General features: G+C 47.5%; 1 protein-coding gene and 1 long non-coding RNA gene across 4 annotated transcripts; one reads left to right on the plus strand and one right to left on the minus strand.

Annotated features, from left to right (window-relative positions):
• Positions 1–85: 85 nt before the first annotated feature.
• Positions 86–18,345, minus strand: KLHL26 (kelch like family member 26). 3 transcript variants are annotated; one of them, XM_080384213.1, is made up of 3 exons: positions 18,142–18,345; positions 6,176–6,358; positions 86–3,065 (listed from the first exon to the last, which is right to left on the minus strand). In XM_080384213.1, the coding sequence occupies exons 1-3, from the start codon at positions 18,186–18,188 to the stop codon at positions 1,484–1,486; spliced, it is 1,812 nt and encodes a 603-aa protein (XP_080240339.1). In that variant the 5' UTR covers positions 18,189–18,345; the 3' UTR covers positions 86–1,483. The 3 variants fall into 3 exon arrangements, with proteins under 3 accessions (XP_080240339.1, XP_080240340.1, XP_080240338.1); XM_080384214.1 differs by lacking the exon at positions 6,176–6,358; XM_080384212.1 differs by lacking the exon at positions 18,142–18,345 and having other exon boundaries at positions 6,176–8,855.
• LOC308062564 lies at positions 8,274–9,777 on the plus strand. The gene is made up of 2 exons (XR_013927616.1): positions 8,274–8,388; positions 8,854–9,777. It is a non-coding gene; the product is annotated as an uncharacterized lncRNA (long non-coding RNA).
• Positions 18,346–19,164: the final 819 nt, after the last annotated feature.

A 19,164-nucleotide genomic window follows, 5' to 3' on the forward strand; every position in this document is an offset into this window, starting at 1 on the left:
GAATCCGAGGTATGGAGTTCATGCTTTACACAGACCTGCTCAATGATTCATTAGCAAAACAGACGTTACATATTGTCTCTAAAGGTTACAGCACAGTATTTATTTAACAGCAGAATGCAACAGTTTCTCTAAAAAGAAGACTGCATACATCAAAATCAAACTTACACAGATACAAAACAAAGCCCTTGAAACAGAATACCTGATAGAAGGAGAAACTTTCAATATATTAATCAGTCAAATTAATTAGAAAAAATGGCTTGGAAGGAAGGAAAGTTCAGGAAGTAACAGTATTCTGTGCAGTAAACACAGATTTTACAAAAATGACAGAGTCATCTTAAAATGAATCTCTTAATTTAAAACACCCACTGGCAACAACAACAAAAAAAAACCATTCCACTTGGACTTCCATCGTATTATGATGCCAAGTGTCTTATTTACAAGTCAAGGGAGAAAACCTTCAAGCTTATGAGCAAGTAGCACCCACCTCCTTTACTCTTTTCATACGAAAAGAGTTCGGATGAATGCGTATTGGTGCAGCGATGGGGTAGGCAAAGGCAACGGGGTCCCAAACCAGAAACTGGGGGGGGGGGGCTCTCTGCTTTAGTGGGGCAGCCCAGGCGAACAGCTCCAGACCTCTTATTGCCAGTGAAGCCAAATAAATTTTTGGCAGTTATTAAAAAAAATAATTTAAAAATCATGCCTGTTGATATGTAATCAAGCTATCGGCATGGCTTTAGTGTTGCAAACTCTGAATGCCCCAATTAAGGGAGAATTTCTGGACTAGAGCATCACGGTTCTGTCTGGGGGTGGTGAGGAAGGGATCTGGAATTGCAGCGTAATACAAGCAATGAAGAACCAACAGACACCAGAGGTGTGCAGGGATAAATATTCCCCTTTTAGGAGGAGGGGCAAAAACAAAGTCACCTTTGAAAAGCAAGAATATGCTTTCATAATCCAAGCACCTGAGCTCTTCTAGCTCCCACTGTCCCTTTATTGCTTCTGGAGGTCAGTATGTTATATAGCTTTTGGTTTCTTTGTTTGCTAAAAAACAACAAAGCAACATACAATGATTTTCGGAGCTATTAATAAAAATCACACCTGAACTCTTTTAAACAAACCACAGTACTTAAGTTACTCCTGAGCTGTCAATGTTTGCAATGTATAACATTGTTAAAAATATGAAAAACTGGCAAAATGCACCCCCCCATAAAAAAAAAAGGAAAAAATAAAAAAAGAGAAAGGCTTTTTCCAGCTGTAACATCTGTGAAGTCTAACTAGCTGACAAGTGCTTCTGATGAAACATGCTTGCCAGAACACTACATAAGAGGAGGAGGGACTTTATGGAGGAGGGAACGCAAGCTATTTTTCTCCTTCCCTCACCCACAAAATGCACAATACCATTTGCAAACAACAAAGAAACACCACAGCATCCTGATAACATGCAACAGGAGGTGACTTCACAGGCCAACGCCGTCATGCATAGTTATCTCTGGGTGGTTACCTGCGGGAGTATAACAGGAGCACATGCTATCCCAGCAAAAGATTCTGGAAAATGTAGGTCCCTTTCCCATTCATCCGTTTCTGTGTTGTACACCTGCACAATGCTCGTAACATTGTTCAGATGCCAATTGTACCCTCCTACGATATAAATCTTTTTTTCTAGTAAACAACAGCCAGCTTCTGACTGACCTGCACGCATCGGGCTCACCGTTGTCCATTGGTCTGTTTCAGGCACATAATATTCCACAGCCAAAACATCGAAACAACGGTCAACGTGGTCCATGCGGCCTCCCAGAGCGTAAATCCTATTATTTGCGCTGACCATGGCATGCAGAACTCTGGGTTCGTTCATCGGGGTTTTAAACTCCCACTGATCCACAGCAGGGTCGTAACAGTGCAGGGCTTTTTTGTCTTCTACTGAAATGCCATACCCACCTGATATGTACAATTTGTCCCCTACCGTGGCTCCAGCGTGCCCCCACGTCCTGCGTTTCAGGGAGCACACGTAAGTCCACTCGTTATTTTTGGGGCAATACTTCTCTACGGAGGCCAAGCTCCCTGACCGGTTCCTCCCACCCGTGGCATACACCATGCCGTGGAGGACGTTGAGCTGGAACTGGATCCTGCTCTCCTGCATGGCCTGGATGCGCAGCCACTGGTTCAGGTGCGGATCGTAACGGTAGCAGATATCCACAGCTCCCTCGCCGCTCCGGTACTGCAGGTGCTGCCCTCCTACGACGTAGACAAAGTTGTCAAGCACGGCCACACAAGAATGGCTGCTGCCCACCTCCATTTCCGTCAGCTCCTTAAACTGGCGCACGCTGGCGTCCGGCAGGTAGTAGACTTTGCAGCTCACAGTGCGGTCGTTGTCAGTGTAGGGAGTGCCACCAAAGGTGATGAGGGACAGGACGTCTGAGCGGATGGTGGTCCGAGGGGATTGCATCTCGTGCTGGCGAAAGGGCAGGATCTGGTAATTGAACGCCTCCAGCAAATACTGCCGGCACAAGACGTCTTCCACCATGATGTCCAAGGTCTGGACGCTGTCCACCAGCTCCGAGGACTTCATCAGTGGGAAGCGGATGTGGCAGAGGACCTGGCTGGCATTGGCGCGGCGAGTTGGGTCATACTGCAGCCAGCGGACGGCAGCACGGAAGAGGTCTATTTCGCTGCAGCTTTTCAGCTTATTGCTCTGCAAGAAGAAAACGAGGCGCTCCAGTGGCAGGTGGAGGAAATCCTCTTCCTCGGAGATCTGGAGGAAATGCCTAAAAGTGAATGCATCTACTGATTCCTTCAAGGATGCGAGGCTAAAGGTGGTGGCCATCTGTCCAATATTGAGACATGTTTCTACGCTCATGGCAGACTTCAGAAATTCTTCACAGAGCTCCACGACAGGCACCATCTGGAGGAAAACAGCAGCTCCCAGCACATCCTGGATACAGTCAAGATCAAGAGTCACTTCAGCACTGTATGCAAAGTCTATTATATGTTTCAGTCCTTTTGCAGATACACCTTTCAGTTCGATCACATCTTGGCTGGCTTCTCTCATCCCACCTGTGAACATTGCCCTGGAGGTCAAGAACACAAACAAAAAATTTCCCCCTTTTAAAATATATGTAAAATGACAGATCACTTCAGAATTTTATTTTTTTAAAACATACTGATTCTTTTAGGGAAGATGGGGAAGGGGGGGAATAAGTCAAGGCTAAATCTCTAAAAGCCACGAGAAATTAGAGCGTGCAATTACTTACATAAAGCATGCAGAAACAGTGCACTGAGAAGTAACATTCAGAGCTATCAGAAAGTTAAATTTTTCAATCCCGTTGGCAGCGTAAGTAAGAGAGGACCACAAGCTTCAAGAAGTCAGCAGAGCTACCAGAGCATGGAGTGTAGTACACCGGAAACCAACAAACCCATGATATTCAACAACCAAAGGATACTACAGGACCTGCACCAGCAGAGATTGGTAACCATACCCTAAAGTACGCAGTATTTGTGAGCACAAAAAATACACCTCCGAAGACACCTGTGTTTAGGAGGCCAGCAACCCTCTGAGCTTGCCTGCAGCTCTGCCTTTAGGCACAGATTTCAGTTGGTCTGTGATATCGTGGGCTAGCTATGAAATGGCTTCAATATTGCATATGCAACACATCTTAGGAACAGCTTTGGTAATCACAACAGAACCTGCCCTCCAAGGTTCATTCCCAACGCCTTAAGAAAATAGGAGTTGCAGCCACTTTAGAAAACCTCTGTCATGTTGCAGTACGACGGCAGGGGGCTAACAGGCAATTAAAAAAAAAAAAATATTTTGTTACAGCACAGCTGCAAGCACACCAGTTGACCAGGCCACGCAGAGATTAGGCCCTAGATCACCTCCTTGGGAGGCTTCTAAATTCCACAGGAAGCACATACCACGCCAAGGACTGTGCGCAGACATCTCGTAAACCACTCTTCTAGAGCGGTGCTGTGTTTCCCAGCTACAAGGCCTGTAGGCGTGATGGGGACATAACTGCACATTTGGGTTTTTTTATACGTTTACATTAAATTTCAGCAGGTTTTGTTATATATGGGTAGCTCAGGGGCAAAGGTTTGTGCTCTGTGTAGTCTTCAACAAGCGGTAGCAGAGCAGTTCTGGGGAAGCCAAAGTCAAAACAGGTTGCTGGAAAAACTGCAAGACGGAGTTTCGCCATTCACTGCCACCGTACGCACATCACAGCAAGGCTACAACCCGCCATACAAAAGACCTTTCAAACTGCTGGAAGCTGCCTGCACATTTTGGGTTGGTTTTTCCACCATCGATAACCTACTCTTTTCCATCAGAAAGGTGAATTCATCATAGGGCTGCCTTAGGAAGCTGCAGTGACTTTAAGGTGCAAGTTAGTCAGAGAGAAATAAAAAACAGACCCTGCTCTTCTGCATCAACACAGGAATAAAGGAATATCTTGGGAACAGTGTCGAAAGACAAGAATTCCAAGTTTCCTGTCCAAACCAGGCTAGAAAACCTGCTGCCGCCCAGCATAAACCCAAGAAATCCTGAATGACCTAAATAAGGAAGTATCTGCATATGGAATCAGCTTTCTGTAACCGAGTGACCAGGAATACTGTTCACAATTATTTGTCCATGTAGCAGATGAGAGCATTCTGCTAAAACCCCCTTGCATATCCCATGTCACAGAACAGCATGCTGCCCTGATCCCCTGCCCCAGAGGATATGCAGACGTACATGTACTCATGCATTAGCTACACAGAGCTGAACATGCATAAGGAAAGAAAAGCATTATTGTTGCCATGATGAAGACAAATCATCAAACAAAATGCAATTCCTTTAAGAAGTGTTATGGTTCTAAAATGCTGATTATATAAATGCCTCAATTTCACTCTCTTCCCTCCCCCCTTCTGCATAAAACCAGAGTATTTTCAAAAGCTAGATTATTCTGCCATTGTTCCCCAGGACAACCTTCCTTAGCATCACAGAAGTTATAACAAGAAACCTACTCAGCAATTATGTTTCAACAGTGAAAACACACTAGCAGTGGCACTGCATACAGCATTTATGAATACAAATAGTGCTATTAGCATTTGGTGGGAGATCAGCTCCATCATTAATTGCATGCCTGTTAGGGAGAGTGATAAGCTTGGAAGGTTTATGTTACCAAAGGGAGAGAGAAGGGAACAGCCTAGAAAATGTGTAGGTAAGACGGGTGCCATCAGAGCAGCTGAAGAAATGGGTGAAGGGATACAAGAGATATGCCAAGGGACACTGGTTACCTGCTCAGCAAACCAGTCTGCTCTGGTAAGGAACCTACACATCAAGGGATCGCAAACCCTGCTGAAGAGCCCTTCACCCTGACTTGCTACGACCTGCGGTCCAGAACAACACCCAGATCAAGCTCTCTGTTATTTCGAACCTTCCCTATACCCACTGCCTCCAGCATGGGCCTCACTAGACACTGCTGCTGGCACCACCAGAAAAAAATCCCTAACTCAAAAGTCATTCCAAGCCAGAGAACCATTACAAAAGAGTTTGACAGAGGCAAGGTGGATGAATACATATTTTCGCTTACGACTGAATTTCCTGCTCTGCAAATGGCTCACTCTGCATTAATTTACTGGGAAATCTCATCCCCGTGCTTCACTTTTCTACCCACACAAGACGGGACAATTCTCCCCTACCTACCAGAAGCCTGGGGAACGCACACACAAACCGCTTCATACTCCTCAGGCTGAGAACTGTGAGCACTGGAGACAGATCAGTGGTATTTAAAGATAACAGGAGTGTATTTACAATGGGCACCATCCTTCAATGGGATGACTCATTTCAGAGCCCTGCTGCCACTTCGCAATCAGCTCAAATAGCTCCAGGGCAAAAGCCTGTTTCCTTCAACAGGCAGAGCACCTACTGAGGCCGCCAAGGTGGGTTCAAGACCTGAGCTTGAACTTGGGTCTTGGCCCAGCTGCTGTAGTCGAACAAACTTCATCTGCGTGTAGAGGGACAGACTCTGAGCCTCTACGTGCCTGCAGGTAACCCCACCGACATCCGTGGGGCAAACCGTACCTCCAAGGGGCTGTGCATGGGTGTGATTTCAGGGAGTGGTGGGAAGGCTGGGGTAGGGGAGGATGGGGAAACAGAAAATCAATGGGAAAGGTAAAAATGCCTGCTTCCCTGTCAGATTCTCACCTGAAATAGTCACTGCAGGCAGCCAAGACAACTTTATGAACCTGAAACACTTCATTATTTATAGTGAGGATGACATCAAGCAGCTGAGCCTGAGCTCGGAGCGAGGCCAGTCCCTGCAGTAGAGTGGTGCTGTGGCCAGGAGCAGAGAACGTGCATTTCAGGGTGCTGTTCTTGTCAGCCATGCTAAAAACAGAACAAGAGAGACAGGCTGGTTTTAAATTAAAACAATATGTGGTATACCTACAAAGCATGCTGGGGAAGACACTGTAACATGAAGCAGTTTGAACGCAAATTCCCAGCTCAATCGCCACACAGAACATCATGACATCAGTACCTCGTATTCCCTTCTCCCAGTACAAGAGAGACTTCCAAATTTTTAAATTATACTCTCGCATTACTGACAACCCGTCACGCCACAGCACACGTGGGCTTCAGAGACCCTCCAAACATCAGTTAGCGGGGCCAAAGCCTCCAACGAACATCGGTGTCCCCACACTACAACTACCCCAGAGTCCACCCTGACCTTGACTTCAACCACGAGACTGAATCACAGTTGCTTATTCTTCTCACCACCTATTCTGCCTGCAGCTGTTAGATACTCTGCACCGTCCAGGGACAGCCCTGCTAGCCCTATTTGATCCTTTCCTTATGCCTGACCCTCATGAGAAGAGCAACAGCAAAATATTACATAGCACTAGCTGCTCTAAATAACGTCAGCTGTTTGAACTACACTGTAAACAGTCCCCTCCCAGTGTAAATATTTCCTTGGTTTTCCCAATGCCTCTCACACATGTTCCCCAGCGCAGAGAGCATCATTCTTAGATTCACTTGGCCTCAGATGCACTTGTCAGCGAGAACGCTGCATTTGGAGGTGAACATCAGCAGTTATCTCTGCACAAGTGGAAAAGACTATTAGATGCTCTGTGCTCCTCTGAAAATAACTGCAATTATGCTGCAGGTTTCCTGAGCAAGGCGACAGCGGATCAGCACACCCTGCCCACCAAACAGGGACCGCTCACACCATCAGAAGCATGAAATCCTAAATTCCTTTGCAAATTTAATCCAATTCTGAACTACTTTTCAGGATCAAGATCTGGGTCCTTCTGGGAAGAAAACACACATAAGGTCCACTCTTCAGGATGGGGTTTATATTTTCAGAAGCATCCTGCTATTTGGTCTTTGTATTTTAAAAATATTTTATGGAAGCGTAACATTTAAAAAATCCCAAGCAGATCATACCGAATCTGGAAAGCTGCATTACTTGCTCCCAAGGCCACATGGGAGAGTGCACTTAGTACTGTACTTAAAGAGTAGTATTATTATTTAGGTAGAATATATGAACACAGCCAAAAAAAAAGTAGTACAGAGACTAGCTCCCCATGTGCTAGGGGCTGCATAATCCCATCATTTGCTAACAACTGTCCCTAAGAGTTTACTACCTAAACAACAAGAGCCACACACAATGGGTGAAACAAGTAGGCAAGGTCAGAGAAGAGTCAGGGAGATGGGATAACAAAAAAGGGGATGTAAACAATCCTCAAACAATAAGGAACAATGGACAGGACCTGCTACTTGCCTAACTTATCGGACTGCAATTTCCTGCAAGCTTTACAGAAGAGGCGAGTTAAGGGAAATCTGCGATGTTCATCAGAGCACTGAGAGGGCAGCCGCTTTATGTGAGTAGCTTTAGAGCTCTTTGGGATGCTGCAGGATGCAGATATCAAATCTTTGCAATCCGTTTCAAAACTCCTCAGCCCTGGGAACATGCCTCAATATTCATACAAGTTCCTACTGGGATGACTGATACCAGTCAGCTGTGCTTGTTGTAGCAGAGATCTGAAATTTCTACCTTAAAGTCAAAGCGTACTAAAAAATCTTAGTTCAGAGAGTGGAGTCCAAGCTCCAACATCCTTCCTATAATAAAAAGGATTAGCAAAAAGTCAGTTGATGACAAGACCTTTATCCATTACTCCGCGAGCCAAGAAACGTCTCTCCGCTCCAGCTCTTCCCATGGCGAAAGAGGAAGGAGATTGGAGGGAAGGAGTGCATGAATATTCATCATGTCAAACTCATTTTACTCTCCTCTCTGGAACAATGGCTTGGATTTGCTGGACTCGAAAGGAGGAAACGCTGAGCATAAGCAAGGAAATAGATTTTGCCTCTGAACACAGTATCACTCACCAAGCAAACCCATTTTGCTTCACACTGGACAGGTAACATACGCACACAGACAGCTCTGGCAGCTCATCTGGGAGATGGCAACTCCTAGATTTACCGTAACTTCATTTAGATGTGATCTCCTGCAGGATTCTTCTCATGGGAATTTCCTTCAGCATTTTTTTCATACCAATTTTAAAATACTCCTTTTTCCAGCCTAAGGGCTTACCCATATAGAATCGCTTTCACTCTATCCACAACCCTTCCAGTGTGGGTCCCTCTTCAAACAACAACCTTTACCCGAACAAATATTCCTCTTTTTTTCCTTTTTCTCAATTAACTTTAACAGTCATTGTTAATAACCAGAGTGTAAGTTTAAAGTAGATGGACAACTGAATCTGGGCGGGTAGATATTTCTGTGCTGGAATAAACGTGTTTGCATGTGCAATTCATTTCAATAGGCAATTGTGAACAGCCACCTCAGAAAAACTCCCTGTACTAGTTCCTTTGTCTATTTACAGGTATAGAATAAAAGGATCCAATGATTACACAATCCTCCAAAGGCTGTGGGGGGGGCGACAAAACAAAACAAAACTGAATACTAAGAGAAGCATTAATAATGTCCCATTTTCTTCAGTCTGGAAGCAAAGAATTTTTAGAACATACAAGCTGGAAGCATAATAAAATCCACACAAAGCATGAGAAATCAAGAGGTTTTACAAAAAAACAAAGCGGGAGGAGGAGAGGTAAGAAAACAACAACAAACACTGTTTGCACCGCATTTAATAAAAAAGGATTTGTAATAAAAGCAGGCTTGGCTCAAACCAGGCTGCCGTGGCACGGGGTGCAGTGGCGTGCATCACATCGCACGGCCTTGCTTTCCTCTCCTTGCACTGCATTAGGAATAGAGGAAGAAGAGAGGCAGCAGCTGGATGTCAAGACTAAAAAAAAAAAAAAAAGAAAAAAAAATAAAGCACAAAAGGAAGCCTTGAACATCTGAAAGTGCCTTTGTGAAGCTGTCCCTATCTTGAGATCTGAATATGCCCTGTACTTGTTGCTTAACAATCTGTTATAGAAGAAACAGCCTTGCAGACAAACTTCGGGGAGAGTTGCATCCCCTCCTCAGCAGTTCAGAACATGCCTTCAAGATAAAAGCCTTTCATCACACGACAGTGAGAAAGTGTTTATTCTGCTCCTTCCCCCCTTCCCTTGCTGATGGAGGGAGGGCTGGAGAGCCTCTGGTATTTTCCTCAGTTTTTCGTCTTTGTCCTCAAAAGGACGGCACTGTGTGAAGTACTTCCCCCACCACAGGGGTCTGCAGAGGCTTCTGTGGCCGGAGCGACCTTCGGCAGGGGCTGAGCGTGCTGGCTTGGAGCGGGGTCAAGCGTGTCTGGCTGCACCCCATCAAATTTATCCTTTGAAAAAAAAAAAAAGTAAAACAAAAACCATGTCAAGCAGCACCTCCACTGCACATCCCACAGGCTTCGCAGTGATCTGCAAGGGGATCTGCAAGTGTTTACATGATCGTAACATGAATATATTGGTATAAAGGTGACTTCACAGCAACAGAAATCCCACTTTCCATATGGAAATCACCGTAGTGGTGAAAGGCATCTTTATATTCATGGAACTGCACCCATCGTACGAATGGTGGGGGCAGCTGGAACTCAAGAGACACATTGATTCCAAAGGGCAATCCATTCTGGGCAGCAGCCTCAAAGGCTGCTAACATCACCGGTACCCGCTTTTCAAAAAGGGACTGCCAGGGAACGAGTAATGGGATTGAGGATTTGTCTCCAAGCCACTGCTCTGAAGCCAGATTGCTTTCAATCCTCTCCAGTCACCGCAGGATAAAGCTCAGCATGGTGTATGTGACCGTAGCTTGGAGAAAATCAGCCCAAAACCGTACACATGTCGCAGGCTTGCAAAAATGTTAAAGCAAAGGGTTAAGGGAGTGGTTCCAGCCAGCAGGCAGCCAGGGAAAGCAAACAAGCCCAGAAATTCTGCTTCTGCTGCTGCACCTATTGCAGGAGCTTGGCCATGTGCTCATCCTCACCCCAAGCATGCTGACCACATCCTTAGCTGACATGTTTGTGAGCAAGGGCTGCTTGATCTTTGACCAGAAACAGATGCAGCGAGGAGGCATCTGATCGCAGGGCTGGACACCCAAGAGGCCTCTAAAACTGATGGGCTGAGAGACGTTTAAGGGCCATACTTCAAGGAACAGTTCAGGTGGGGCACAAAGAACACCCCAAAGAACAACCGTCCCCTGGCTCTGCCTCCTTGATTCTCCACAACATCACGTGTTATCCAAGATGCGTTTCAAGCTAATGAATCATTTTTACCAAATCTGTACTGATGATTAAAAACATCAAAGCTGGAATTAAAGGCTTACCAAGCATGAGTTCATATTTCAGCATGTTTGCAACTACTGCACAAGTACAAATGGAGAGAATTATACCACGCCAGATTATAACATTTCACTGATTGAATTAAATAAGAAAAATCTCTTGCTACACAGCTGCCTGTCGTCTTCTTTTATAACACAGCCCTCCTTGGAAGGAGGGGTAGTTCAGTGCTAGCCAGGCTGGCTCTCCATCCCAGTTCAGCATCCTTGCTAATATCCACCCACATTTTCCCACTCTCTGGGCAGGTGGTGCTCGGTAATTTTTCATACAGGAGAAACTCAAGGAGGTTGGCAAGATTTCTAAGCAGGGCAAACTTCCAACAGCCAGCCTCTACAGTAAACACAAGCTCTAAAGGTAGGACCCCGCGGGGCATGGCTGGGGTACAAAAAAGGAGGGAGGAAAAGCAGCAGCATGTGTGTGTGTTCGCATGCATCAAGTACGGAGTGCCACAGCTTTTCTGTGGATAAACAAAGGACTTGGGATTGCAAAATAGCCAGCGAGGCACCTCCAGAGCACTCAAGCCTGCAAGAAATTTTTTAAGGCAAGAGCAGCAGAACTAACATACAGCTGAAGAGTAACTTTATTTAGAACATAGGGTATGAATATTAAGGACCTTCTTTGAGAACCTTTGAAAGGCAGCATTATAGATATTTTAATAATGCAAATCATTTAATGCCTTTAGTTTCATGCCTAAGTAAAAAACACATTCAGATTCTGATTTTTAAACTACAATTAAGACACTTAAAATCAAAACAAAAGTCAAACTCCCTCAGATAAGTCACTGGTAGCCATGGTTACTGTAATATTTCAGATCCTGAGGCTTTATATCACATGCCCAAATGATGAAAATAAGTTTTCAGCACCTCACACTAACAAATGTTACATTAGGGCAAAAAAGGCTAAACCCTCTCCTGTAGATTTGCTGTCTCATGGGCTCTTGTTGGGACTTTCGGACAACGCTCCCATGGCCTTTGCACCCCCTTACAAAAAGACATCAAGAGGTTTCCTTGAAGTTTGGGTGCAAGAAAGATGAGATGCTCCCAGGCAATGAGACTTAAAAATACCTGCCCTGTTAACCTACTTACATTCCCAGCAGCAAGCAAGACCGTCACCAGCACCCCATCAGAAACAACGTTTACCATCGTTTCCCTGTCCAAATTAGCAACAACAATAAGCACTTAATGATCAGCAACTAATTAAATATTAACACAGGGAATGAAGGGGATGTTTTGCAGAGAAACATAATCATCCTTCGGAAAGATATACAAGCAAAATCATTTAATCGATTTCTTTGTTCCCCTTTCCACCTCCTTCCCTTAATTTCTTATTTCTCTCCTCTGCCTCCACGCATTTTCCTCTCCTGACACCCCCTCTTTTATCAAACGCAATAAATACAAGTAGAAAGCCTGAGACTAATATCTCTATTTAAAAGTGACTAGCGATTTGGACTGCTCAAATAAGATATTATAAATGGGTCTGAGTTAGAGAAGGTGAAAAAAATGGTCTTCTGTAAAATGCCTGAAGTTGAATAGTAAAGTTTGAAAAGTCTCGCCTTTTGTCTTTTACACTTTGAGTCCCAAAACATAAGGAAAGTTAACATTTGATAAAGGGAGAACAAGTAACATTCATTACTTAAAAAAAAAAGAACAAAGCCCAACAAACCAAGCTCTTTTTCTAATTTGTGTTACAGCGACCCAACAGGCTTGTCATGCTCACAAAGAGGGAACTGAGGGCTCAAGAAATGGACTGCCCAATGCTGGGTCGGGACCAGGCACTGCTGGGCTCCCACGCTCTCCACTGCTGGACAACCCACGCCTGATTCAGCCTTGCATTTAGTGAAACCAGCAGTTAAAGACATTTCACAGGTGGCAGGAGGTACCTTCATGTTTCATTTTTAAGTGCTTTCTGAATGAGGTCCTACTGATCTTATTTGCTTATCTGCATCCCACTTCTCCCAGGTTGGAACCAAGGAAAACCTATAACCCAAAGGTAAGGCAGCAAGTTGAAGCAAGAGGCTTTTTTTTTTATTATTATTATTTTGTCCCCTGAGAAGTCCTAGACACATTTCCAAATCCGTGTTTTTCTTTTTTTCCTGAGCTGGACTCACACAGGGCCCAGCGGACACGGACACACACACAAATACATGCTGCTCCCAGGCTTCAATCAGTAGGTTGTTCGCAAGCCAAAGGAGGTGGGATTTTGGTTTCTGCTAAAAGCACTAATAAAACTGGATGGCTGTCAGAAGCTGGCTGGCCTGGTAAAATGGAGCACTGGAGCAACAAAAAAGTGGAGGGTGAAATACCTGAACACATTAAACTCTGTGCAACCTCATGGAGTATCAACGTAAGGGACTGGTCAGTACACGCCGTACCCAGGACAAACTGGGGGGGGCGGGAATGGACACACACCAACAATAAAAAATAAAAAGAACAAGATTCTTAAAAATGCTTCTGTCACAGAGCCAGCGTCATCTTTATGCTGGTGCAAGGACAAATGGGAAAAGTAGCATGGTCCTCTCTGTTCAGCACCCTAAGCGGCCAATGCAGCTCTCAGGTAAGGGACCCGTGAGTCCAAATTTGCACACTGGTAGCATCAAGATATTGGAGGGAAACAAAGTGTCAGGCTGAGAGGATCATTTATTTACCAGGATCTGCCATTTCTCTTCTCTCTGCCCATATCCAGAGCTACTGCAGGGGACCTTGTCCTGTACAGGGATTTTCCTGGGGCACCCTCAGTCCTGCCCCAAACCTCCTCCAGCAGCAGAGAGGATGGAGCAGGCGACGGCGACACACATCACCCAGCACTAACACCACCCTGCCTTTCCACCACCTCAACCTGTATTTTTACAATAACCGAGAACGGGAAGATACTACTTCACCACCCCAAACTTTATCCTTATTATATTCTTGTCAGCCCCAAGCCTAATCCCACTGAGCCAGGAACAAACTGAGCAAATATAAAAATCACTCTAAGCATATAAATTACTCTGACAGCCACAGGCAGTATCACAGCAATGAAAAAGTCAGCTGCTCTCTTGCTCCTGAGCTCAGCCAGCCACACAAGGACCCCCAGAAGGATGGTGGATTTTACACCACGTAAAATTAGCCTGTGTATCCACAGTACATGGCTAAGTACAGGCTCTTTATACACTCGATACTCCTGCTGACAGCGCTGCGTTAAACAGTTCCATGTTCCCCCCACCACATTGCCCTTACGGTCAAACCCTGCCAACCCCCTGCTCTGGAAAAAGGAAAACTACAGCGAAGTTGTATCCAGAAAAAGAATTAAAAAACAAAACAAAACAAAACACAGGCAAAAAGCAGAATCCTCCTTTTACAACACACCACCAGAGTCGTTCTAGCAGGCAGAAGCGGTGGTGGGTGTTTTCTGCCGCCATCCCTGCGCACCTCCCAGCAGCACCCGTGGCAGAGCTGCTGTGCAAAGGCCGAGAGGCACCTAGTGGTGTGGGGAAGCACGGCAGAGCCACCAAGGCCACCCCAAAAGGAACACTCAGCCCAGCCCCAAGCACTTGTTTGCTGCTGGCCTTCTAGATACCACCCCGCTCCAGCATCATGTTTTCACCTTTGGAAACGGAGCAAAGCTGATTCGTTGCACAGCTACCGCCGCTTTTCGTCCAAAAACGTCTCAGCTTCCTGGCTCGTCACAGGTCAGCAACACCTGGGTCCTGTTCCCGCTGAGGACAGCCCATTTCAGCTCCACTAGCAGTTCCCAGCAGGGCAGAAAGTTCCCCCCACCAAGCAAATCACTCTGCTACCTTCTCCCACACAACCATACCGGGCCCTTCGCTCCACACTTGGAAGAAACTTCAAAAAACTTCAAAATCGGACTACGAGGTACTTGTTTGTCTCAGCCTGTTTCTGCGGCACTCGATTGCATCGTCTGGGCAGTGTTGCAATAAAAACGACAGGACTAGTTAAATGCAGAGTAGGTACTACAGCATGCAGTGAGCAACAGCACACCTTTCCTCTCCCTGCACCTCCACCCTCCAGATTATTGCCTCAGAGCTGCTAGGGATCTCAAGCAAAAGCAACGTAAAATGATGAAACAGCAGACAACAGAAGAAAAACCCACCATCCCTTTAATGCAAACTAAAGAAAACATCTTTTCTCACAGATGCGAGCAGCTGTCTCAGCACCTGGCATCGTAACACCAATTCCAATTCAGTTCCAGGATCAAATCCTCTTACCGACACAGCTGTTTGTAGCCTGTTTCCCTCATTACCTAAATCCTCTGCACTTACCTCCTGACAGGCTTGCACCCATCCTAAACATCATTATGTTTCCCAGCTCCTTGGGCAGTTCAGTTCTGCACAGGCTTCGTGCCACCCTCACTGGATCACCTGAACAGCATAACCCAAGACCACCAGAAGTGCAACAACGGCTTTTCTAAAAGGTCACTGACTTCTGTGCAAGTTCAGCATTTATCTTCCATGTAAATGCCAAATTGGAAAAGACGCCTTAGCCACTGTCCCTTGATGCAAGGCTTTTCCTTACAAAGCACTTAATGCTACACAACGCTTGGAGGTAAGACAGGAACCTTTAAAGAATCACTTAAGTTTACTTTTGCTCTAAATAAAGCCTCCAGCTCATAAGTCTCCCAACGTTGAAAAAGAAAGCAGCAGTTATTTTTACAGTGATTCAATTAGCGTGTAAACATTTACACCACGTCTACCAGATCTAACAACTAAATCTGTTTTCAAATTGCCATGTGGCAGTGTATAGAGCATAGAAACCACACAAAACTAAACTTCAAACAGTTTCAAAAGGAGTGGGGGGTGAATCTAAAAGGCTGAAGCTATGTAAGATTACAGAAACACAAAGGCAAGGCAGAGTCACAGCCCTTATCATTATCTTCCCCCAACGTGGTTTTACTCCATCCTCCTGCAAGTTTTCTCTCTCTCCCACCGTTTTCTTCAGAAGCAATAAGGTTAGGGGAGTTCAGGTCGACTTTCTCTTGATGTGAACACAGACATATGTACTTTGAGATAAGGAAGACCTGCAGGTCTCCCTTGCCCATTCATTCTGGTTTTGACAGGTGGGACCGCTTTCAGCAAACACGCCAGCGTGTAACAATACTGGGGAGGTTTTTGAAAAGTGTTTCTACAACCTGGCTGCCTTCCTTGCTTCGACAGATTATTCCCAATTTGAGAGACACGCAGCTCTCCTCAACAACTCGTCTGGACACCTTAATTCCTGCTTAAAGGTCTGCACGATAACATCCTCTCTAGCATCCGAGATGATTTTCCTAGATCTTCGTCACCCTGCTTTGTACAATCCTGCCTCACCACCACTGCAGCAGAGTTCACGCACCTCACTAAAAAGTCTAAAGCACAGGGCGCTTCTCTTACCAAGGGTACCAATGGATTTCACCGTTTCCTCTGTATTTACTTGTTCACTAATCAAAAAGCATATATTCAGGAGCAGCACAGTATTACAGAGTGAGCCTCAGCATGATACGGAGGGCTGAGTAAAATATGAAACCCATTTGTAACTCATGAAATTCTATCCATTGAGGAAGAAAGAGGAAGGGAAACAAACAAAAGGCAGGCAAGTTTGTTTCAAAATGGAAGATTTGGGCCATTTGCTTTCCAACGCACAGCAACAGCCTTATCTCATGCCATCAGTGTGTCAAAAGCCTTTTGTCCATCCCGTCTTGCATAGCAGGTTCCTTATCGAATGAAAGCACAGGATCCCCAGCAGACAAGTTAATTTTCTTGCTTTGGGGAAGCCAGCATACTTATGGGTAACAAGCATCAGCCATGCAGTAGCAATTCCAAAGATGGAAATTCTGTCCGTGCTGTTTGAGTAACAGTGCACCACCGAAATGGCATGCGTGTAACAGCAAGAGAGGACTTTGTCCTTTTGCCTTAGAGAGTAAATACTCAGTAAATGCAAAGAAGTCAGAAGTGGAAGCACCTAACAAGGAATCAGTGTTGATAGGGAATGCCCTTCTAATTCTTCTTGCTCTAGAGAGACTATGTGGCACGTCCAATGCTCCCCATCAGGTTTTCCCCTTGGATATTCCAATAAACACATCCTTTAAAACAGAAGACTAACGACCAACAAGAAACAGTATCCAAACTTCAACCGGCTTTACTTTAAAATTTACAAAGAAAATAAACATGCAGCGATAGGGAGCATGACGGAGCTACAGCTCAGGGAACAAAACGGCTGCAGCTTCAGCCTGGGTGATTTATCACAGCCCTGAAACAAATTACTTCCATTTCTCACTGCTACACACCCAGAACCAAGAAACTCTGGAGCGGCAAGCAAGCAGCCCTCCTGACACCCGTGTGAAAGAAGCGCTGCCGTTCCTGTTCTGAGAGGGAAGAAAGAAGAGGTGCAGAGAGATAAAATGAAATGCCCCAAGGAACACAGCATAGAGTTTACACAGGGGGTCATTAGAGGAAAATAATAATTAAAAAAGTATATATACATATATATATATATATATATATACACACGCCGTGGTTTAACACCACAGTATATAAGGTGAGAATTCAGACAGGCTTCGCCAGTGCTGAACAATGACAGCGAGAGCTCTCCCTCTCCGACATACAGGGTGGTTATTTCAGGAGCGAACGCAGAGTTACGATGAGGACAAACGATGCTTTGAAGCCAAGTGACAGGTTGACAGCAATGACACCCGAGAGACAGACAACACAACTTTCTGAAGTGTCCAACAGGGCAACTTTTGGATGAGGAGAGACAGGGAAGCCCTGGGGATGGAGAACCCCCACGAAGCGGCACCCCTACAGCCGCTCGTCGCCACAAGACCCCTCCAGGTACCTCCGACCCCGCGCTGCCCTGGAAGGCCGAGTCACACCCCGGGACCACCACCAGTGACCCAGGGAGGAGGCTGGGGCTGGGGGGTGCGATGGAATGGGCCTGAAACACCAAAACCTTGGGGCGCCCCTGTAACCCCAAAAGGGGGTGTCCACAAACCCCCCCAGCCGCTGGCTCCGCAGCCTGCCCAAGCGGGGTCGGCGTGTGCTTCACAATATTCTCCGTAGAGCTTCCCTCAAACCTCAGCTTTCCTCCTCATCAGCTCCACCTGGGAAAGCCTGGTTACTAATTACCGGCGTTATCTTTCAGAGGGCGCTCAGCCGCCGGGCCCTGCTCAGCGCACCCCCTCAGCACCCCGGGCCGGCCTCCCGCCTCGCCGGGACCCCCGGGCAGCCGCAACACCGAACGTAAAGGGAAAATAACTGAACAGAGGGGCGCTTGCCGGCGCTGGAGGAAGGCGAGGAGGCGCCGCGGCCGCCACCGGGCCCAGCCGGCCACTGCCCGCCACCGCGGCCCAGCCGGACCGGGCCCCCGCGCTCCGCCCCGCCGCCCGCCCGCGAACCCCCGGCCTAGGCCGCGCCCGGGCCCCGCTCACCTGCTCGGCCGCTCCGCGGTGAATTCGGCCCCGCCGGACTCCGCCATCTTCGCTGCGCCGCCGGGCCCCGAGCTGGGAGGCGGCGGGAGCCGCCGCGTTAAAGGCGCAGGAGCGAGCGGGGCCCGCGGCGGGCGGCAGGGACCGGGGAGCGGCTCCGCTCCCGCCGGGCCTGGCGCCGCCCCGCCGCCACCGGGGACTGTCACCGCCCCGCCGGTGAGGGGGCCCGGGGGCTGTCGCTGCCCCACGGCTGAGGGGACCTAGGGGGCTGGCACCCCCTCATGGCTGAGGGGCCCCGGGGCCTGTCACCCTCCTCGTGGCTGAGGGGGCCCTGGGGGGTCTGTCACCCCCCTCGTGGCTGAGGGGGCCCTGGGGGGTCTGTCACCCCCCTCGTGGCTGAGGGGGCCCTGGGGGGTCTGTCACCCCCCTCGTGGCTGAGGGGGCCCTGGGGGGTCTGTCACCCCCGTCATGGTTGAGGGGGCCCTGGGGTGTCTGTCATCCCCCTCATGGCTGAAGGGGCCCTGGGGGGTCTGTCACTGCCCCACAGCTGAGGGGGCCCAGGGGCTGTCACCATCCGATGACCATGAAGCCCGGGGGGGCTGTCACCTCCCCATGGCCAGAGGGTCGCTGAGGGCTGTCACTGCTCAGTGGCTGAGAGGACTTGGGGGTCTGTCCCAATCCCTCAGCTGACGGGTCCCAAGGGCTGTCACCACCCCACAGCTGTAGAGGTCTGGGGGGGTCTGTCACTGCTCCACAGCTAAGGGGTCCCATGGGTCTGTCACCACCCCACGGGCCTCCTCATGCCAGCACCTTCCAGCCGACCACCATCCAAGGGCAGCTGCCGGCCCCTGCCCGCAGCCAGCACCCCAGCGCTCCACGCTTGCCTTCGGCATTTCACGTGCGACTCAAAATGTCTCCTGCAGGGACCATCCTGTGTCCAACCAGCCCGGGACTGCGGGGACAACCCTGCTCCCCATCATCCTGGGGACGCCACCTCCCACCAAACCACCTGGATGATTATGGACC

This window comes from Falco punctatus, assembly GCF_963210335.1.
Source record: "Falco punctatus genome assembly, chromosome: 4".
Lineage (NCBI taxonomy): Eukaryota > Metazoa > Chordata > Aves > Falconiformes > Falconidae > Falco > Falco punctatus.

What these genes read in the sequence shown, in the direction of transcription:
- KLHL26 (XM_080384212.1), bottom strand. Translation starts at nt 6,570, where the DNA reads ATGCGAGAGTATAATTTAAAAATTTGGAAGTCTCTCTTGTACTGGGAG. An exon ending in GCCTGCAGTGACTATTTCAG is followed by an intron (nt 3,066 to 6,175) that starts GTGAGAATCTGA and finishes CTTGACCTCCAG; the next exon opens with GGCAATGTTCACAGGTGGGA.